General features: G+C 37.0%; 1 protein-coding gene across 4 annotated transcripts in view; it reads left to right on the top strand.

Moving 5' to 3' along the window:
• Positions 1-23,947, top strand: part of MAGI3 (membrane associated guanylate kinase, WW and PDZ domain containing 3) — a 237,506-nt gene that overhangs the window by 153,855 nt on the left and 59,704 nt on the right. For all 4 annotated transcript variants that reach the window (XM_041756277.1, XM_041756281.1, XM_041756278.1 and 1 more), the window contains 4 exons: positions 2,463-2,582; positions 7,884-8,093; positions 13,222-13,396; positions 16,749-16,828. In XM_041756277.1, the coding sequence (XP_041612211.1) occupies positions 2,463-2,582; positions 7,884-8,093; positions 13,222-13,396; positions 16,749-16,828 (585 nt within the window). The remainder of the gene's footprint in view (positions 1-2,462; positions 2,583-7,883; positions 8,094-13,221; positions 13,397-16,748; positions 16,829-23,947) is intronic.

Here is a 23,947-nt window from a genome sequence, read left to right on the forward strand (position 1 = left end):
TACCCTAAAGATACAGATGCAGTGAAACGCCGGGACACCTGCACCCCGATGTTTATAGCAGCAATGTCCACAATAGCCAAACTGTGGAAGGAGCCTCAGTGTCCATCGAAAGATGAATGGATAAAGAAGATGTGGTTTATGTATACAATGGAGTATTACTCAGCCATTAGAAACGACAAATACCCACCATTTGCTTCGACGTGGATGGAACTGGAGGGTATTATGCTGAGTGAAATAAGTCAATCGGAGAAGGACGAACATATATGGTCTCATTCATTTGGGGAATATAAAAAATAGTGAAAGGGAATAAAGGGGAAAGGAGAGAAAATGAGAGGGAAATATCAAAAAGGGAGACAGAACACGAGAGACTCCTAACTCTGGGAAACGAACAAGGGGTGGTGGAAAGGGAGGTGGGCAGGTGTGGGGGTGACTGGGTGGCGGGCACTGAGGGGGCCACTAGATGGGATGAGCACTGGGTGTTATGATATATGTTGGCAAATTGAACTCCAATAAAAAAATAAAATAGAAAATTTGGCTAAGAACAAGGGGGAAACTTGCTGAATATCTTTGTTGCTTATAGTATTGGATAAATCATTATTTTCTGAGATTACCATTAACTAATGTTTTATTATCATCTTTGTGGATTTTCATGTTACAGAATATAATGGAATGTAATGCAACTAAAAAGAGCAATTAATAATTTTCCATGAAGTATAATAATAGTAAATTTCCAGGCACTGTGCTAATTACATTTTTGTAAAATTTCACATGAGTTTACTTGACAGCTGTCTATATCGAGTACCTACTATGATTCTTTTGCTGTGCTAAGACTTGGGACTATTACTTTGAACCATGTAGACGTGATTCCTTCATATTCCATCCCAGGTGAGAATCAGGGAAGTTTCTCTAAAGAAACTTTCTAAGCCAGGACCTAAAGGTTAGCTAAGGTAAGAGTGGGAAAGGAAAAAGGAAGTCTTCGGGAGAGGAATGGCTTGGACAAAGGCCTTGTGGAGGTAAGCAAGTGTAAGGAACATTAAAAGAACCAGGAAGAAAGAAAAACAACTATTATGTTTAAAGCCTAGAATGTGAAAGGGGTGAGGCAAGAGAAGATTTTTATGCTAAAGATCATAGGAAACCTCTGATAGAGATTTTTTGCTCAGATGATTGTTTTAGAGAAGTCACAGGCTGTGGTCTGGGTAAGGGGTATAGCCAGGAAGAAGTAAGAGTTGACCCTATGAGACCGTCAAAACAGATATGAATTAGGTGAGTGTGAGAATGAAGACAAGTGTATGAATCCTAGAGGTATTGAGGAGATGGAAGCAACCAGATTTACTGACCAGATATGGAATAGAGGGACGAACGCAAGATGGCAAACTCTTGGACTCCTGGCTTGTAGTGCCCTTAATGACTTGGAGCATAAGTGGAGGAAGAGGTTTAAGAAGGCATTCTTGTACAGGGTTTGCTATAATATCCTAACTCTGTTTGAGGCTAAATACTTGGGTCTCTTTTTTGTATTCTCTACTATTTGAAGTAATTTTTCTAGTATCAACTAAGAAAAGTATTGATTCATCTTCAGTAAAATTCAGTCAAGTGTAGCAATGCCGCCATAACCTGAATTTATACTTCTGATCTGAAAGATTTTACTTTAGCATGAACTCCTTAATAGATAGGAATTTACTATTCTGTTGCCATAGTGTATTTCATTAAGCAGTGTACTTCTTAAATTTTTGAAATTGCTTAAAGAGAATAATGGTTGAGAAGCAATATATAGATACCTATCTTTAGCCTTAAGCCTTTTATTCATTGATCTCACATAATTTCATAATTAATATTTGTCCAAGATTTAAAACTAGAGTTTGTTAAAAGAATTTTTAAAAATTGTCTCTTTTTCATTTGATCTTAGCCAAAAGGCCGAGAAGGGATTATTTCTCTCATTTTATTGTCCTTCATGACTCTAGGAAGTAGAAGAGTAGTTTACATTTATACCAGGAAGAAAAAATACATAAGATAGTTTGATAAAAAAGAAGCCTATGTACATTGGAAACTAATACTGTATGTCAACTATACTTCAATTAAAAAATTCCCCAGGTCCCCCAAAATATGAAGTCCGATCATTGGTAGATTTATCTTTCCTTTAGATGTTTGGTGATAATTAAGGTAAAAGAATTAACTATTATGTCTTAGAAGGTCAAGCTTCCTTTGACAATAGAACTTTTTTTAGTCTTTGTGGTTTGAATTTCATAGCTATCTGTAGATTATATTAAAGTATATTTAGTCATCTTACATTATTGTCCTACTTAAACCTAAAAATGTTGCCTGAAATTTTCTGATCCTCATTCTAGAAGGTACCATATATTCAGTAGTGTTTCTCCCATGTGTTCTCCATAGACTGTATTTTCTATTATTCTCAATATTTTGTAAGTTTAAAAGCAACCTCTTTTTTTTTCTTGTTTTTTCCTTAGGCACTACAAGGGCCCCCAGGGATGGGGAAGTACCAGGGGTGGACTATAATTTCATTTCTGTTGAACAGTTCAAAGCACTGGAAGAGAGTGGAGCATTATTAGAAAGTGGAACATATGATGGTATGTCCCCAACTATTGACAACACCAGCAACCCAGAAAACTATCTTGGATGGCTAGAATTACTCAAAGGGAATTTGATCAGTGAAATAGCATTTTTTTAAGTTGTTTTCTGTTGGTCTTGGGAAAATTTTCTTTTGGTTAGCCTATTTGTAATTTACTGCCTAAAATGGGATTAAATAATAAGCAGAAGTGTCCCATCATATTATAAAGCTGATTATGAAGAATGTACTGAAATCATTCAAACTAGCCAGTTTGCATATTTTGTAGTAATTCGAATTCGTCAATATGAACTCAACAAGCGTTTATTGTTTGCTTTCCGTTTGTGGTTAGGAATCCAAATACCGTGTACTTTAAAAAACATCTATAGCTTGTCTCTCTTGGAGAAAAGAGAATAGAGATTGCGATGAAAACAAAAAATGGAGTAATTGATTTTCCTTTCACATTTCTTCTCTACCCACTTGTTTCTAGGAAGTAGAGACTTAAGATCAGTTTCAGTTTTTAAATGATGCCATGTTCCCTCTTCTGTTCTCCCTTATCTAACACTCTTCACTGGCAGGCTTGTCCATTCCCATGGCACACTACACTTCTCCATCATTGCTTTATCATACTATTACAGTTGCCTTTTTCACAAGCTTGGTAAAAGCCACATCATGTCTTTCTTACCCAGTAATATCTTCAGTACCCAGAGACGGTGTTCAAAAAACACTAACCTTGAATTCAGCATATCTAGGTATGCTTGGTGTTTTATCCAAAAGAGTAATTATTCATAATTCTTCTCTTCAGCTGCACTGTGAGCACAAAACAGAGTCGGCATTTCCCTCTTCCCTATATTTTGCATCTGTCTGTCACCATATCTAGCCATTTCTTCCCCTGGAGCAGCTTTCATGATGCCTTTCTTTTCACTCTCACACCTCCTGGTAGGCCCTGACTGACCTTGTGTCTGGGCTACTGTGGCTGCTTCTTCCCCCTATCCAACCCACCTGCCCACTGCTCTCTCTCTGTTCACAGTCTTCTGTGATTTCCTTTTGCCTGCTCAGTTTGCCTCAGAGCTGCCCTTTCTGGGCATAGCTCCCACAACTCATTCCTTCATTTATTCACTCATTCATTCATTTGATCCTTCTTTCATTCATTCAGCAACCTGCTTATTAAGTACCTATGACGTGCCAAGCCTTATAAGAGGGACTAGGGATACTGTGGTGAATGATACTGAGATGTACTGCCTTAATAAATCCTATATCTGAGTAGGAAAGGCAGTCAGAAAAAAAGCAAGATCACTGTAAAAGGGGATGTTATGAAGGAAACAAAAAATGAGATTGAAAGAAAATAATAGAAATGTCTTATTTAGATAAAGTGGCCAGTAAAGACTTCTTCACTGAAGAGGAAATGACCACTGCTTATTACTTTGATGCCAATAGCCTATTGTCATTCACCTACTCTTAAAGGCAACCATTCTGGTGTGTTTAATAGGAATGCTTTTATTCATAGGGATTCTTGCAAAATGTGTCCTATGTACATGCATTTATTATTTGCATCTGGACTGTATTCTGTATCTTTCAGTTTTTAACTACTTTCAGTTATTTCAGTGTTTTTTAGATTCATCCATATCGCTGTCCTGTATTCACATGTTAATTCATTGCTTTTTAACCCCCTCAGTGCTCCACATTGTGAAGCCATGCATTTCACTTAACCCCTCTCCTAGTGATTGACTTCCAGATTGCTTCCAAGCCTCCCTCACCACAGATAGAGCTGCAACATCTTCTTCTTCTACACCTGTGTGAGGATGTCGGTGATACATATACCCAGAGGGTTCTAAGGTCTGCAGTTACTTAATCTGAGGGAGCAGTTGAGGCCCCTTGGTAGCTGCATTCCCACCAGCCTTGCTTGAGAGGTTGATTCCTGTAGCTGCTATAGTAAGGGCTTGACATCCTCATCATCCAGTTTTACAGTTTTGTCAGTCTGATGGCCATAGAAATCATATCTCCTTTTAATTCTAGCTTCACTGGTAGAGAGTTGGGACATCTTCTCATATGCTTGTTAGTGTTTTGGACTTCTACAAATTATCTTCTCATTTGTTTTGTACCTTTTTTTAAAAGTTGGATCTCAATCCACATTCCAGTTTGTGGACATTCCTTAGATACTTAGATATTTATTTAGATATTAATTTCTTACTGGATATAAATATTTTCTCCCATTTGGCCACTTAATAGGCTTGTCCTGTGTTTCTTCGTTAAACAGAAATCCTTAGTTTTTGTCAGATTTATCACTCTTTTTCTTAGAGTTTGTGCTTTTGAAGTTTTAAGAGATCCTTCTCTGTTCTTAGATCACAAAGACATTCTCCCTCATTTTCCTCTGTTAAGTATAAGAACATGGGAGATAACAAAGTGGCATATTACATATTATTAATTGCCATGTGCTAAATTCAAAGGAAATACCAATTGAAATGTACTGTTTCACAGCCTTCAGATGTACAGAAATTTTAAAGCCTGATAATTGTGGGAAGTGGAAATTCCCAAATACTGCTGGCAAGAGTATAAAATGAATACTCCCTTGGGAGTATTCATCCCTTTGGGGAGCATGTTGGCAATAGCTAGTAAATTTGAAGATGCACTCAACTGTGACCCAGCAGTTACCCCTCTGGATGCCTGCTCTAGAGAAATCCTTATCTATGTGCATATGGAGTCACATACTAGAACAGTCGTTACAGAGCTATTTAAAATAGTAAGAGAATGGAAACAACTCTGTTTTAGTAGGGGAATTCATAAAATGCATTTTAACTTGCTCATGAAAATGGACTATTATACAGCAATTAAATAAACTTGAATCTATATGTATGAACAGGAACAAGACTTAAAAATATAATTGTATGAAAGTAAAGTTGTAAATACATACAGCATACTGTTTGTAAAAAAGATACGAAATGTTATAAAAACCTTTATGAACCTTTTAAAACAGTGGTATTTATGTTATGTATGCATATATATACATCCCAGTTGTACACAATGTGCAGGGAACTGACACATACCAACCTCAGGACAGTTCAGGGAGAGCATGGAAAGGATTGACAGGAAGTTAGGGCTTTAATTGAATATGTGACCATATATATCCTTAGGGAAAAAAAGGGGAAACCTGAAAGGAAGCTGGCAGAAGTTAAATAAATAAGGATGTTTCTAAAACAATTGTCTGTGATTTTGTATGTATCAAAAATATTTAATAGTTCATAGTTCTATTTGAAAAAGGAAAAAAAGACAGAAAAGGACAAAGCGGGGGGAACAGCTTCAAAAAGATGAAAACTTTTTTCTGTCAATAACTATAGTCAGGATTCACAAATTATGTCATTTTTATGCCTTACTATATCTGAAATCTGGTTATTTACCAACAACTCAAGAAACATAGGTCTAATTTCCTTGTATGCAATGCTTATTTTCTTTTTTAATTAAAGTCCAATAGGTGTGTTTAAATAAGGAAGCTACTGGGATTTATTACAAAGTCCTAAAATTTCAATGATCATGGGGGATAATCAAAATATCCTAAATTTGTCTGATTTCACCCAAGAAAACAGTTCAACTACCTAGTGTGAGATAATAATTACCAAGACTACACAGTACAATGTGTATCTAGTGTTGCTACTAAAACTACCATCCGTAGGGAAGGTGGATATTTGATTTTTGTCATGGAATATACAAATTCCAGGGTAGCATGATTGTTGGACATAATGCAGGAAAAATTGAGATCCTGGAGCATCCTGTTCCCCAACGTCATGGAATATACAAATTCCAGGGTAGCATGATTGTTGGACATAATGCAGGAAAAATTGAGATCCTGGAGCATCCTGTTCCCCAACCAGACCTCTCTTTAGAACATTTCTTAAAAAAAAAAAAAAAAAAGAACATTTCTGGGCCTTCTGCCCCAGAGAAGTGTGAGCTGGCGTCTTCACTGGGTTCTTATTTTACTATGGGCCAGAAAGTTTGCGGAGACCCTCTGAGTCTGTTTTAATGAGAATTTTTGCAGCGTCTGCCTGACAGGAGTAATTCCATTTCAAATGTGGACTTGGAAGCAAGGGAAATCCTTGAGTAGGGGGAGGCGAGATGTAGTTGAAAATTTATTTTGCTTTGATTTCATTGTTTTGTCTTGAATATTTTAATGACAATTACTGCCCAAAGTCAGATTTCCAAAAGATTTATCTTAATGCTTTTCCCTCAAGGCACACATGACTCAAGGTAAACTGACTTGTAGATTTGCCTTGGTATTATCGTGAACAACCCATGCTTTTTCTCATCTGGGACAAATAATTCATCATATACCCCATTAATTTACTTTATGTGATGAGTGTATTTGCCTCCTTAGGAGCCCAGGAATTTGATTAGAAGGTGTGATTTTAAAAATAAATAAACGAAAGAAGATCATGAATATTTTATTCCCTACCCATATCTATCTTTCTATAGCATTAGCATAGTGGCTGATAAAAGGTAAAAACTTGCAGCCGTAAACTGTTAATAAGCTAGACCTTTTGAATGGTTTTCCATTGTATTTGGCTGCCTCCTGGGAACTGCATGACAAATTAAGAAGATATTCAATTGTTTTCATTCTACTCTGGAACCTTTATTTTTACTGCAAAAATTCCTGATCCTCAAGATGTAGCATATTAAAGTATTTCTTGCTTTCTGAGAGCAAGCCAATATTGAATTATGCTAATAATGTCTCTATTTGTTCAATAAATTGTCAAATAAAATAATATAATTAGAATGCTCAGAAAACCTAAAAATTACTTTTACATAAACAGCCTACATTTCAGCACACGCTGGTTCATAGCTTTATCCTTTACCCACATATTTCCTCATTTTACCAAAATGGTTCATTATGTTACACATCAGAACAGAATTCTTTGAGTTCATTTTCTCTTCCTTTAACTCCCACTTCTTATGCCAATTAGTCTTAACACAAGAGCATTGATGCATTTAATTTCACAATCAGGCCATATTTTAGAGCCCATGCAAAGTAAGCCCTGTAGGAATAAATAATCTGTGTACATGAAGTCAACTTCCTATCCTTAGTACAAATAGTATTAAAAAGTTAGATAATGTTAGAATATCCATGATGAAGGGTACTTGAGAAATTAGTTCTTTCTGTTCTTTCTCCCTCCTCCACTTCCAAGAAGAAGTGTTTTGGCTTCCTTTTGGCCAGTGGTGGTCATTCAGAATCCTTGATATAAGACAGCAGGGCAGAGACATACTCTGGGTCATACTGTTCTGACTCTCAATTCAACATCATTCCTTTCAGCTGCTGTTATTTTGTCCATTTCAGGAAACTTTTATGGAACTCCTAAGCCTCCAGCAGAACCCAGCCCTTTCCAGCCAGACCCAGTTGATCAGGTCCTCTTTGATAATGAGTTTGACACAGAATCCCAAAGGAAACGAACTACGTCTGTCAGCAAGATGGAAAGAATGGACAGCTCTCTTCCCGAAGAGGAAGAAGATGAGGACAAGGAAGCTGTTAATGGCAGTGGAACTGCAGGTTTGTGAATAGATGAATAACTTTAACTGATCTATCTTCCAGGTGGACTTTAATGTGACAGTGAATTGAAAGTAGTTAAAATCTATCCCAAAGCATGTACAGAGCAAGTGATGTGATTCTAATTTTTTTTTAAAGGTTGTGTATGGAACGAAGTGTATCTCTGTCAACCATCTTAGAAACTGAAGTGAGTTGCACCAAGTGGCAATTTTGATAAGTCAGTAATAAGCTATCATTAGAAGTAATATAATATATTATGATCCTACTGCTTAAAAGATTTGAGGTTTCAAGGTATGAGAATGTTGTTGGCCTAAGTCATACTTTACAGGACATGAAAAAAAAATACAGTTTTAAGATACAGCATTCAACTGAAAATGTAGAGGGATAGAAACATGCCAGTAAAAATTATCGGAAAGATTTGTTAGCTGTGTGTTGAGTTTAAATTCTGAATCACTCAAATAAATTTCCAAACCTGCCTCTTATTTTTCATTAAATGCAAAATCACCAGAAATTTAGTGGTGGAGAATCTTCCTTTGAGTACCCCTAAAATATGTTATGGTTGCTTCGGAGATTCTTACTCTTCTAATTGAGTGTGTAACTAGGAAGCCACAGAATAACAGCAGAACTAATTTCAGTGCTATTTATTATAATATTTTTATTCAAAACACTAGAATATGAGCTTCATAAGGGCCGGAAAGTTTTTGCTTTTGTTCATTGCTGCTTTATTTATTTATTTATTTATTTATTTATTTATTTATTTATGATAGTCACACAGAGAGAGAGAGAGAGAGGCAGAGACACAGGCAGAGGGAGAAGCAGGCTCCATGCACTGGGAGCCCGATGTGAGATTCGATCCCGGGTCTCCAGGATCGCGCCCTGGGCCAAAGGCAGGCGCCAAACCGCTGCGCCACCCAGGGATCCCTGCTGCATCCTTTAATCATAAACAGTGCCTGGTGCAAACTAGGAACTAAGAAAATATTTTATTGATATACAGTAGATGAATGAATTTGATCACATCCCCAAATTTGCAGAACCCATTACCATATTATTTTCCCAAAGCATCTGATTTTTTTTCATCAACTACTGAAATTTGTTGTGTATATTGTATTTACTGTCTTAATATGTTCATTTGTGTCCTCCTCCAGAGTGTGAGTCCTGTCTTATAGTCCTAACATCGCACATAATAACATAATAACATGACACATAATATGTTTATTACCCCAGTATATTTGGGTGTAGAGACTGCAAACAGGCCTAAAAAGGTTTAAGTGAATTTACATCTAATTCTTTAAGGGCTATTAAGGGAAATCATCATACAGTAGAGCCTTTTGATGTTGATGTCCGCCTTGTTCTCCCACAGAATTAAGTCTGTTAACATTCTTAAATGTTTAAGACTGGGATTAGAGACCGTGAATCTATCCCAATGTGGGAATTTGTATATTCTTATTTTGGGGGTGGGGGGGATGTTCTGTTTTTACTTTCTGATGTGGAGCTTCTCTGTTACCACTGGAGTTCTTTTAGAGAGAAACCTATCTGTGATCTCCACAGTTTTATGCTTATCGTGTAAGCTGGTTGCTAAGCCAGATGCTACTAACTTTCTGGTGGTCATATTTAAAGGGAGTGTATCCAAGAGTGGGAGGCCGTTTGTATACTACCTCTTGTGTGTAGATACCGTAGGACACTTCCACTGGATTATGTATGTCTTGGTAAGAGAAAATATTCAGACTATTTGAATGAAAAAACAATAAAAGACATGACTAAATGCCCTTGGTCTTTTCTGAATAAGTACTAAGTCCAATTGTTAACTTATTGAAATACACTTTGTGTGTTGCTTTTGGGGATTAGAATTCCTGCCTTGAACAATCAGAAAATTGTTGGGGATGGCAGTGGCGTAAGAAGAGTTAAAGATTTATTTGTATATACCAACATGTATATTATTTTATATCTTGCTGAAGAATGTAAGAATGCTAATATGCCCACATAGGGTGATATATGTTATATAATAATGCTAAAATAAAATCTGTTTCCAAGAGATGGTTGTTACATAAACAGTATTGTCAAGTCATTGACTATTAAGGAAACTTAATACACAGTCACTTCGAATTATATTCAGATAACTATGAGAAATCATATAGTTCCTTTGTTTTCCTCCATCATACTTCTGTCCCAAGAATGTAACTCCCTTCCAGATTGATTTACACATTGGGTGCCTTTTAATTTCTGTCACTTTTGTTTTGCCTGGAGAATGAATCTTGTGTTTTATTCAAGCTATTCATTCAACAAATATTTATTGAGCACTTGCTAAGCTACTGCGTGCTAGGCATTTTTCTAACAGCTAGGAAAAAAGCGCTGAACAAAACAGACAAAAACTCCGTCTTCAAAATTTTGCTTTCTAGTGGGAAAGAATTTTCCAACATGAATGAATATAGCATGTAGTATATTAGAGAGTGCTAAAGAGAAAAAACAAAGCAGAAAAGGAGAAGGATAAAAAGTAACAGTGGCCAAAAAAAAAGTAGCAGTGGCCAATTTGTGATTTTAGATAGAGTAGCAAAAAAGATCTCACTGAAAAAAAAAAAAAAGATCTCACTGAGAAGAGGACTTTGAAAGAAGTGATGACAGTAAACTCAAAATATCCAGGAGAACAACATTCCAGCCAGAGGGAATTTTAAGTACAGATGCCCTGGGGGGAAAAATACCCTGAGGTGGGAGCATGCCTGGAATATTCAGACAAAGGCAAGGAAACCAATATAATTGGATACAATATGGACAATGCATTATATGTGGTTGGAACAGGGCAGCCCCTGTGGTGCAGCGGTTTAGCGCAGCCTGCAGCCTAGGGTGTGATCCTGGAGGCTCAGGATCGAGTCCCATGTCTGGCTCCCTGCATGGAGCCTGCTTCTCCCTCTGCCTGTGTCTCTGCCTCTGTCTCTCTCTGTGTCTCTATGAATAAATAAATTAAAATCTTAAAAAAAAGATTTTTATATGTGGTTGGAACAGAGTGATGGAAGGAAATAGAATAGTAAGCAATGATGATGGGGGGTGTGTGGAAATGATATTATGTAGGATCTTATATGTTTTTGGAAGAATTTTGCTTTTTACTCTGAGATGAGAAACCATTATAGGGTTTTGAGTAGAAGGGTGACATGATAAAACAGATTTTAATAGTCTCATTCTTGCTACTGAATTGAAAATAGGCAGTAGGAGGGTAGACATAAACAGTGATACTAGTTAAGAGGTTAATGCAGTAATTTAAGTGAGAAATAGTGGTTTGGCTCTGATGAAAATGTGACAGGGAAGTGGCCTGACCCAGTTACATTTGTTGGCAGACTGTATTTGAGGTCAGAGAGAGCAGAGTCAAAGATCATTTCCAGAGCTTTAACTTGAATATCTAGTAGAAGAATAGAGTCGCATTTATTGAGATGAGGTAGATTTTAAGAGGAGTCAGTTTTGGGTTGGAAAAGTGTAGTAGGGGCTTCAGTTGGGATATGTAAGCTTGAGATGCTCATTAGACATCCAAATGAAAATATCATGTTTGATTTTGGATTTAAAAGTCTATGTCTGAAAAAAAAAAGTATATGTCTGTTCTGAAGATGCATATTGAGACATCATCAGCATACAGCTTGTATAGCGGTGACACTGAATGAGTTCCAAGAGAGTAACTGTAGAAAGAGAAGAAAAAATGTCCAAAGAGTGAACCCTGAGAAGGCCTTCTAATATGTGCAGTCAGGGAGACTGAGTCGAGCCAGTGAGATAGAAGGCATACAGGAGGGTGGAATATCCTAGAAGCCAGGAGAAGAGAATGCTCAACAATGCTCAGATAAGATGGCCACCAAGAAATGATCATTGGATTTAGCTATGTGGAGGAAACAAGGTCATCCAGTGAGATTAGGGATAAGTAGTGGTAGATCTCAGAAGAAAGAATGTATGAAATAGTTATCCAGGAGAGTGTCAGAGTGAATGGACTAAAGAAGGTTCCTGTGATTATCATATGCCATTACATGCCCTCTTGAGGTTAGTGATCATATAGTAGAAGTGAACTAGTTAGTGTTACCTGTGTTTAGCTACAGGTGCTGGTGTAGAGTAGATGGAAAGATTTAAGCAGAGTTGTTCAGCTGGGCATGTACGCTGAGTGAAGAAGTAAGGTTGGGGCAGAGGAAGCAGTAGTGTTTGCAAGGGAGCCGTGATCGTGGTTGATTACAGAACTTAAGTTGCACAAATAGGGCAATGATGACATGGTTAGGGCACAGACTAGGGGGCAGCTGAGGAACAGTGAAGGGTAGTAAGTAGTAGTATTAATGAATTACAGAACTCGGTTGGATAAAGGACAGTTGGAGTGGAAATACTACGTGTAATGAATCTAAGGCCTCTTCTAAGATTCACTCATTCTGAGGCATCGCCTGCAGTTTGGAGTTGTTATAAGTCTAGAAATGAGTTTGAAGTGCATGAATTGTGAATTCCCTAGATGGTAGCCAAGTTTTAGTATTCTTATTTACCTTAAGGACTCTGGGACTTTCAAAGGATTGTAATGTCACCAACAGAGAATTATACTTAACAGGAAGTGTATTGAACATAATTTTTAAAAACTGGTATTATTTTAAAGACCTGTATTAAAATGTATACAAGACAGGTTGGTTCATGCACATAAGAGCATGAACCACTTAAATTTGAATCCTGACTTTGCTGTTACTAAATTAACCTCACTGTGCCTTGGTTTCCTCATCTATAATCCAAAAACCAGAAGAGTAATAATAAGTAATCACAGGGCTGCTGTGAGGATCATGAGTTCATATATATATAAAGCGCTTCAATTAGAGCCTGGCCCATGAAGGGACTGTGTAAGCACCCCTACAGCCCTTACTGTCAGTAGTCACAATGTACCAAATTGATTCTAGGGTTGCTTTTCACTTCTTTCCCAGACTAGCATGAGAGGTGCTAGACTGAGTTAATGTCACTTAGCAGATGAAAAATATTCAGTATGTCTATTTGCTACTTCAAAACTTGTAGGAGAGGGTAGATATAATGCACAAGGAAATGTGCAATAAATGTTTAACATTTTGTTGGAAATGAAGGGAGCTGTTTGAAGAAAGTGTAACTTTACCTTCTTTGAACACTGTTCTGTGTTGAATGGCAGAAAACAGAGAGAGGCACTCTGAGTCATCTGATTGGATGAAGACTGTCCCAAGTTATAACCAAACAAATAGCTCCATGGACTTCAGAAATTATATGATGAGAGATGAGAATCTGGAACCACTACCCAAAAACTGGGAGATGGCCTACACCGACACAGGGATGGTCTACTTCATTGAGTAAGCAAATGTCTGTATCTCTCCTAACACGCCCTGTCACTGTGAGGCTTTGTCTTACCATTTCTTTATCCTCATTTCACAAGGCTTCCATTTCTTTTTTGTTTCTTTAAAGAGATTTTTCATACTAGTAACAGTTAATTCTTAATCTGATGATTTTCCTGGATGGTGTTTCATTTTTATTTGACTTGGACAAACAAGTCATGTATTTGACTTCTGGTTTTATAAAAAAAGAAGGATTAAAAATAGGTTTATCACTAATAGTGAAAAATGTAGAAATGAAGGGTATTTTGCCTTGATGTTTTTTTAAACTTTTGGTAGATTGTCCAACCTAATGAGAATTTCAAGAATTACCATCATGTGATGGAGGGCATATTTATGATCTGAGTTAAATATTTTCATTTATACATTTTCTAGATGTATTCAGGCAACATATTTGAATAACAGAAGAGAAATATCACTGATCCTCAGGCTAATTGGTACAATAAGAATTGACAAACCCTAATTTATGAGAAAGCTCTATTAATATAAAGTATAAATGTATTTATAGAGATACAGAATATCACATGTATTTGATCAGAATAAATTTTTTATGGTTTGTACCAGAGAATATTATGCCAATAATTTTTTTGGAAGTTTCGTTATAAAGCATTTTTATATTCTTATGCAGCTGTATTTCTCATCCTTAAAATAATTTTCACAGAGGCAGAATATATAATGTAGTGAAGTTATAGAATATAATAGTTAAAAAACAAATAAAATGTTGAGGGCTGGATACCATAGTCAAGGAATATGTCTTTAAAAATGAATTAGGGAGGGGATCCCTGGGTGACTCAGTGGTTTAGTGCCTGCCTTTGGCCCAGCGTGTGACCCTGGAGTCCCAGGATGGAGTTCTGTATCGGGCTCCCTGCATGGAGCCTGCTTCTCCCTCTGCCTGTGTCTCTGCCTGCCTCTCTCTCTCTCTCTCTCTCTCTCTCTCTTTCTCTCCCCCCGCCCCCGTCTTTCATAAATAAATAAATAAATAATCTTAAAAAAAAAGAGAATTGGGGATGGGAGACTTGAATCTGTTTCCTCATTTGGTCACATAGAATGGGACCACATCCTTCCCATAGACTGAGGATCTTGCTTTACCAAATCAGATTCATAGTATTTAAAAGACATACATTTTGTGTGTGTTGTATTCTTTTTACCATACGTGGCGCATTATTGATTATATTATATACTAATATAAACATTAATGACAAGGAGTATGCAAAAACAGACAAAATCAGGTATATACTCTTCTTTATGGCCAATTAAAGGTGTTGTTCAAAGGTAATTTAGGCTTGACTTTCATTCTGATTTTAGGACTAAATCCCCAAGTAAGATGTAAAGCTGTTAGAAGTGGCTAGGAGTATCTTTAGAAGCAGGGTATGAGATATTGAACCTGACAGTGCTTTATCCTATAAATGGGGATAAGTTAGTAAATTATAGAGAGGTGAGAGAATTTATAAAAGAAATGCCATTAAAAAAAAAAGAAATGCCATTATAGTTGAACATTATTAAAATGCATTAAAGACCTAGATATGAGACCTGAAACCATAAAACTCCTAAAAGAAAACACAGGGGTAAAGTCTCATGGCATTGAATTTGTCAAGGACTTCTTGGCTATGACACAAAAACTAAAGACAACAAAACCAAAAATAGACAAATGGGACTTCATCAAACTTAAAAACTGTGCAGCAAAGGGAAGCAATCAACGAGTGGAAAGCAACTTGCAGAATAGGAACAAATATTTGCAAATCTGATAGGGGGTTTGTAACCACCCTATAGCTGAATAGTATTTGCTGCTGCAGCTAATGTATTTGGTCTGTGTTACTACTGTTAAATCATGCATCTGTATGAAAATAGGTCTTTATAGCCTTTAGCTATTATGTTTTGAATATAGCCCCTCTGGGCGTTTCTTTACCTTGGGAAATAGGTAAAATCCTAGCATATTTCCTGCATCTGCTAATTTAAGAATGAAAACTTTGGATCATAGAAACCAAAGTTAAGCTTTTCTCAAGTAGCGATTGTGAATTTCGTTTACTGAGATATGTACATGATTTTTTTTTTCTAACATTCTACATGCTACTAAGCCTCTTTGGAGTCCTGATCCTTTTCATGTTGCTAAAATTGATTTAACTGGCTTTGAGTGTGGAGAAATTATCTCTTTGACAGAATGGATAACACAGATTTTCTAGAAACAATCCCAGTTTCTCCTCTTCAGATTATCCATTATTCAGCATAAAAACTTGTTTCTGCCACAGTCTACCAGCTAGTATCCTACCTGGTAATGCATAAGAAATGGTTGCATGGCCCTAGGTGGATCAGGAGTTAGAAAAGACATAGAAGGTATGATTAATTCTCTGAAACCATTGGTTTAATTTCCTAAGAGTAATTAATATAGAGATTAGGGAGTTCATTTTACAATAAAGATGACAAGGAATGATATTTTGTTCATGTTATTAATCTCACACTGCTTTGATAATAACTTTCCTGTATATTTTCCCCCATGGTTTTTTATTTCTTTAATATCCTATTTCTGATGTTTAAACTATAACACTGTCTACTCAGCAGTGTGATGGCTTTGTTTTAGCATTAGTATCTACTACATGGTTGCACTGCTCTTTGAAAGCATCTATGGCCTCCTTCATAAAAAGGAGTGTGTGGAAGAGTGGAGTGGGACCTTTGGTTCTGCTTTCTTTTTTCCATGTGGTATATAGCCCATATCTTGTAGAGTAAACTATACCCATCAGTTTTACTTGCATATTGCAGAAATAGAGGTTTGGAGATTTTTTTATTTTATTAAACTCTTTCATTTTAAAGAACACTTATGAGGACAGGGGCATCTCTCTCTCTTCATCACTGTATCCCAGCCCTCAGCACATCACAGCCCACATGTTGCAGGTACTCAAGGAATACAATGTTTTTTGAAGGGAGGAAGGAAGGAATTCAGCCAACACCAAATAGCAAGCATCAAACAAGGAAGGAATTCGATGCAGCTTTTTCAACAGGATAATGCACAGTATGGGGCTATATGTCCAACCTTTGAAATATTTTTGACTGTTTCAACCAGTGTCTGCTAATCTGTACTTGGTATTTTTCCCCTTCTGTAGATTCCTCTTTCTCACTTTAGTGCCTCTAGCATTACCATCCCTTTACAGAAGTTTTGAAGTAGCAGTCTGAGAACAGATGATCGAATCCGAGGTGTACAGAGGCTGTAGGAGATAATGTGCAAACATCATATACGTTTTGGTCACTTTTAATCTTTGCTTTTGAGATACTTTTCTCCCTCTTCATCATACTGTTTCTAATTGAGATCTTTATTCTACAGCCACAACACCAAGACAACAACCTGGTTGGATCCTCGTCTTTGTAAGAAAGCCAAAGCCCCTGAAGACTGTGAAGATGGAGGTAGAGATTCGGAAATCTTTTATATTGTGCTCATTCATCTAATCCCTTTTCTCTCTTCTTGCTTGGATAGTGAGCTTTCCAAAACCCCAAACAAATTATATTGTACATAAGCACATAAGCAATGGGTGGATATCATACTTAACTGACTCGTAATTACATCCTTGCATCTAATTTTATATTTTATTTCCTTCATTTTGAGGACTATACAATGACATCTTTATAAAAATCTTAATAAAAATGCCCCTTTTTTACATTTGTTTTAAAGACAAATTTAAAAATTTCTAAATAAATATTTTAATAAATCAGATACATTCTTAACTACAGGGTAGCCTTATTATTGGCTATTGAACCTTCAAAAATATATTTAATTTAGTATCGCTAGGATAGATATGTTAGTATTTGTGGCTGATCTTTTATTTAGAGCATTAGTAGAGACTTAGTGAAAGTCTTTAATATACCCTTACCCCCACACTATTTTTATTGCTTAGTAGAAAAATTTCTCTAAGAACTCTTAGGTAATAGTGCTTGTCTATCTTGTGTATTATACGGTGTTTAATAGTATAGTCTTACACATAAATATAGACTTTACTCCAACCAAAATTGTTTGCTATGCCTTCTTTAATATAGAGGGAGCATGAATAAAATTTGCATTCATTTTATATCACTGAATCAGAAATTATTTACCTTGGTTAAAAAATGAATGGCTATGAGTGAGTTTCAGGTAGTCCTTCTATAGACTGAACTCCAATCTATAAAATAAACAATTTATACATTTTGTTCAGCATGATTGCAATATTAAGATTATTTCTAGGAAAGACCAATTGGAAAATGGAATTATTTTAAAATTGTTTGCAACGATATTTTAAGAAAAAAAAGATACCTTGGAGCAAAACTATTGAAAGATGCACAAGATACACTGAAAACTACAAAATATCCCTGAAAGAAATTAATGAAGACTTGAAGTAATCGAGAAGATGCACTGCGTTCACAGGATTAATAATATTTTTATTATGAATAATAAATTAACAATATTTATTGTTAATGATGTTCATTTTCCTTAAATTGATATCTAGGTTCAATACAGTCCCAGTTAAGACCCGCTAAGTCTGTCTTGAAAAAAATCGTCAAGCCAATTCTAAAATACATATAGAAATACAAGGCTCCAGTTAGCCTGGTAGTCTTAAAAAAGGACAGAGATAAAGGACATAGGCTACCAGATTTGAAGAATTACTATAAAGCTCAATAACCAAGACTGTGGTATTGACATAAGGATAGACAAGTAGATCATTGGAACAGTATAGCATCCAGAAATAGATGAACACATATGATCACTTAATCTACAGCTCAGTTGCCAAGTCAGTTCAATGAAAAGGGGAGCAACAAATGGTGCTGGAAAAAGTGGATGGATATTTGTAAGGAAAATGAACTTCAACTATACATCACTCCATACACAAAAATTAATTTCAGATGGATCAGAGACCTAATCATAAAAGCTAGAACCCTAAAGCTTTTAGAGGAAAATTTAGAAAAATATCCTCATAACTTTAGGATTAGCAAAGATTTCTTAGGCCCCAAAAAAGTATGAACCATAAAAGAAACACTTGATAAATTGTACTTAATAAAAATTTTAAATTTTTGTTCATCAAAAGACACTATTAAGAAAATGAATAGACAAAGTTGTAGGCTTTGCAATATGTATCTGGCAAAGGAATTATATCTGAATCTGTAAAATATGGCTATAACTCATTAATAAGACAACCAAATTTTAAAATGGGCAAAATATTTAAATAGACATTTCACCAAAAAAGATATACAAATGCTTAATAATGACTAGAAAAGCTACTTAACACCATTAGTCATTGGGGAAATGTAAATTGAAGCCACAGTGAGACACTATTGTATATTCGTTAGAATGATTATAATCAGAAAAGACAGATAATAACATTTATTGGTAAGGATAGGAAGAAATGGTAACCCTAGTATAATGCTGGGCAGAATGTAAGATGGTACAAGTGCTTTAGAAAGAGGTTTGGCAGTTCTTAAAAGGATAAAAATAGATTTACTGTATCACCTAACAATTCTACTGGTATGTATCTACTTAAGAGGAATGAAAACATATGTCCACACAAAGACTTGCGTGTAAATATTCATGGTAGCACTATTCATAATAGCCCCAAAGTAGAAACAATTCAATATCTATCAACTAATGAAAGGATAAATAAAATGTGTAATCATCTAGTGGAATAATATTCAGCAATAAAAAGGAATGAAATAGTATATGTACTACAACATGAGCAAACCTCAATGTTTTATGCTAAGTGATAGACACTAGACACAAAGACCAACTACTACATGATTCCATTTATGTGAAATGTCTGGAATAGGCAAATCTATAGAGATAGAAAGTAGATCAGTGGTGGTTGCCCAACAGTGAGGATGGGGGTAGAGAATAAATAACATGAGGGATCTTACTGGGGTGACCAAAATGTTCTTAAACTGGATTGTGGTGATGGTTGCACAACTCAGTAAATTATTAAAACTCATTGTTTTGAACACTTAAGACAGATTAATTTTTTTTTTAATTTTTTTTTTTTATGATAGTCATACAGAGAGAGAGAGAGAGAGAGAGAGAGAGGCAGAGACGCAGGCAGAGGGAGAAGCAGGCTCCATGCACCGGGAGCCTGACGTGGGATTCGATCCCGGGTCTCCAGGATCGCGCCCTGGGCCAAAGGCAGGCGCCAAACCGCTGCGCCACCCAGGGATCCCAAGACAGATTAATTTTGATATGCAAAATATACCTCAATAAAGTTGTTTTTCACAATGGCCAAAGAACTCAGACACTTCTCCAAAGAAGACAAAGGATTAGACAATAAAGACATGAAAAGTTGCTCATCATCCTTAGTCATCACTACAGCGAGAGGTCATTCACACTTCTTAGAAGGGCTAGAGTCAAATACACTGAGAACAACAAAGATTGGGGAGATTGTAGAGTAGTAGCTGGAACTTTCACTAGTTGGTGGGAATGTAAATTATGTGACCATTCTGGAGAACTTTCCACAGTTGCCCATGAGGCATTGTCTTAAGAGAAATGAAAACACATGTTCCCCAAAGATCATGACAGCCATATTCATAATAACTCAAACCTGGGGACATTCCAAATGCCCATCAACAGAAGAATGGATAAATCATTTTTGGTATATTCATGCAGTGAAATACTACTCAACAGTAAAAAAGAAAAGACTATTGATAACACTCAACAATCTCAGAAACTTATTGAATAGAAGAAGCCAGACACAAAAGAACAGGTATTCAATTATCCATTAATTAAAGTCCAACAACAGGCAGACCCATCTATGCTGATAGCACTTGGAAAATGTGGGTAATGGGAAAGTGGGTGAATTAAAATAATTCTCTGGAATGATGAATATGTCCTCCACCTTGCTGGGGTGGCAGTTAGGAAGGACATGCAAATTGCCAAAGCTCATTTTTATAACTGAATGAGCACTTAAGATCTCTGTATTTTGTTGGGTGTTTATAACATACTGCCCTTGTCTATAAGGCTTTCATCAGTAGATTCCATATGGTGAACCAGCTACTTTCAACTAGATATGTAATACCAGAGAATTTGACTTTTTTTTTTTTTTTTTTTTATGATAGTCACAGAGAGAAAGAGAGGCAGAGACATAGGCAGAGGGAGAAGCAGGCTCCATGCACCGGGAGCCTGATGTGGGATTCGATCCTGGGTCTCCAGGATCGCGCCCTGGGCCAAAGGCAGGCGCCAAACCGCTCTGCCACCCAGGGATCCCGAAAATTTGACTTTTTAAAGCCTGTGAATGTGGTGTTAGTTTGCTCGGGCACGTCTCTATTTCTGGTCTTCCTTCCTTTTCCTGTACACTGATTGTTCCAGTTCAGTTCTCTGCCTTTCCCTATTTTCCCTTGTAGAATGTATTTATCATTAGACCTTTAACTATTAATTAATTATAGCTGGACCTTTTACTGAATCTCTAGTATTGTCCGGTTTTGAATTCTGTTTCTGTATTTCCTACTGCATTTGAGACTTAAAAAAATTGCCCTAGTAGCACTTCTAATACACATATTTAAAACGAAACTGAACATCTTTCTCCTAAAGTCACCCCATCCCTCTTTCTGTCATAGGCACCATGCTCATAGTCATCCGGGCCAGATGCTCAGAGGCATATTTGCTTCTTCCTCTCCTCTTGCTCTGTTCCCTATATAGTTTCCAATCCCTGTTGCTCTTTCTTTTTAAATGTTTGGAAGGAGGAGAGAGGGAAAGGAAGGAAAGAAACTACTCTATCCCTCAGATTATTTCAGTCTTCTTAAAAATATTTTTTTAATCTCTATGAAGTTCTGGGAGGAAGCCATAAATAGTAAAGTCTGTCTTCATTCACTTGTTTGGAGTCTATAGAGAAATCAGATCCAGGAAACAGTGTTGGTTTAGAATGCTAGCTGATGAGTGAACATGGCTTTAGCTCGGCATCTACATGGGCTTACTGGCATTTCACCCCTTTAGGAGGCAGCCTTCACTACTCAATCTCTGACCTCTGTTCTGCTGGAGCTTCCTCTGATTTGCAGGCAGGCAAATCAGACTTGACTGCACCCTCTGCCGGCAGGCTCACATCCAGAACAGTGAGGGGAACCCAAGAGACCCTGAGCCAAGCATACTGAATTCATTCTCTAAAACTCTCCAGGCAGCGCAGCCCAGGTGGCTCAGCGGTTTAGCGCTGCCTTCAGTCCAGGGTGTGATCCTAGAGACCCAGGATTGAGTGCCACGTCAGGCTTCTCCCTCTGCCTGTGTCTCTGCCTCTCTGTGTCTCTCATGAATAAATAAATAAAATCTTTAAATAAGTAAATAACCAACCAACCAACCAACCTCTTCAGGCAGATCAGACACCGTTTCTTCCTTAGAGAAGAATGGAAGAGGGCTCAGAGAAACTGGAGTGTTTCTCCCCTGCTTTCCCCTCTGTGGAAATTTGAAAAATTAGATGAGTGTGTCTCCCTAATGCTCTTTACATTAAAGGTGACAATATGTCTTGGTTGGCCCTGGACTAACCCAGCTTACTCCTTTTGTCCCAGCATAATTAATAATAGTGTCCCCTTTTACTCTCAGAAGTGGGCGATATGTTATATGGTCATCCTCATTATATCTTTCTTAAGATAGAGCAGCCACAGTTGCTTTTAGTGTTATAGGAACATTCAGAACTTTTTGCTAGAAGTGCTACTCTCCATCTCCACAACTGGGTATGCCTCCTGACATCACCTGTACTTACCCCCATAGTTTGGACCCTTGAGCCTCTCTGCTTGATGCTCAGCCAACTGTGCACTTGGCCTCCACCCCAAGATTGCTAGAACTCATACAGCAATTCGGCAATGTGGCAGGATACAAAATCAATGCCTAGAAGTCAGTGTCATTTCTATACACTAACAATGAGGCTGAAGAAAGAGAAATTAAGGAGTCAATCCCATTTACAATTGCACTCAAAAGTATAAGATACCTAGAAATAAACTTAACCAAAGAGGTAAAGGATCTATACCCTAAAAACTACAGAACACTTCTGAAAGAAGTGGAGGAAGACACAAAGAGATGGAAAAATATTCCATGCTCATGGATTGGCAGAATTAATACTGTGAAAATGTCAATGTTACCCAGGGAAATTTACACATTTAATGCAATCCCTATCAAAATACCATGGACTTTCTTCATAGAGTTGGAACAAATCATCTTAAGATTTGTGTGGAAACAGAAAAGACCCCGAATAGCCAGGGGAATATTAAAAAAGAAAACATGAGCTGGGGGCATCACAATGCCAGATTTGAGGTTGTACTACAAAGCTGTGGTCATCAAGACAGTGTGGTACTGGCACAAAAACAGACACATAGATCAATGGAACAGAATAGAGAATCCAGAAGTGGACCGTTAACTTTATGGTCAACTAATATTCGACAAAGCAGGAAAGACTATCTAATGGGAAAAAGGACAGTCTCTTCAATAAATGGTGCTGGGACAATTGGACATCCATATGCAGAAGAATGAAACTAGACCATTCTCTTACACCAGACACAAAGATAAACTCAAAATGGATGAAAGATCTAAATGTGAGACAAGAATCCATCAAAATCCTAGAGGAGAACAAGGCAACACCCTTTTTGAACTTGGCCACAGCAACTTCTTACAAGATACAAGATACATCCATGATGGCAAGAGAAACATAAGCAAAAATGAATTATTGGGACTTAATCAAGATAAGAACCTTCTACTCAGCAAAAGAAACAGTCAACAAAACTCAAAGACAACCTACAGAATGGGAGAAGATATTTGCTAATGACATATCAGATAAAGGGCTAGTCTCCAAGATCTGTAAAGAACTTATTAATTCAACAGCAGAAAAACAAACAATCATGAAATGGGCAAAAGACATGAACAGAAATTTCACAGAGGAAGACATAGACATGGCCAACAAGCACCTGAGAAAATGCTCCGCATCACTTACTATCAGGGAAATACAAATCAAAACCACAATGAGATCCCACCTCACACCAGTGAGAATGGTGAAAATTAACAAGGCAGGAAACCACAAATGTTGGAGAGGATGTGGAGAATGTTGGAGGGAATGTGAACTAGTACAGCCACTCTGGAAAACTGTGGAGGTTCCTGAGAGTTAAAAATAGAACTGCCCTAGGACCCAGCAATTGCACTGCTGGGGATTTACCCCAAAGATACAGATGCAATGAAACTCCGGGACACCTGCACCCCGATGTTTCTAACAGCAATGTCCACAATAGCCAAACTGTGGAAGGAGCCTTGGTGTCCATCGAAAGATGAATGGATAAAGAAGATGTGGTCTATGTGTACAATGGACTATTCCTCAGCCATTAGAGACGACACGACGATTCAGATGCAATGAAACGTCGGGACACCTACACCCCGAGGTTTCTAGCAGCAATGGCCACAATAGCCAAACTGTGGAAGGAGCCTCGGTGTCCATCGAAAGATGAATGGATAAAGATGTGGTTTATGTATACAATGGAATATTACTCAGCAATTAGAAACGACAAATACCCACCATTTGCTTCAACGTGGATGGAACTGGAGGGTATTAT

The sequence above is a fragment of the Vulpes lagopus genome, chromosome 5 (assembly GCF_018345385.1).
Source record: "Vulpes lagopus strain Blue_001 chromosome 5, ASM1834538v1, whole genome shotgun sequence".
Taxonomy (NCBI): Eukaryota; Metazoa; Chordata; class Mammalia; order Carnivora; family Canidae; genus Vulpes; species Vulpes lagopus.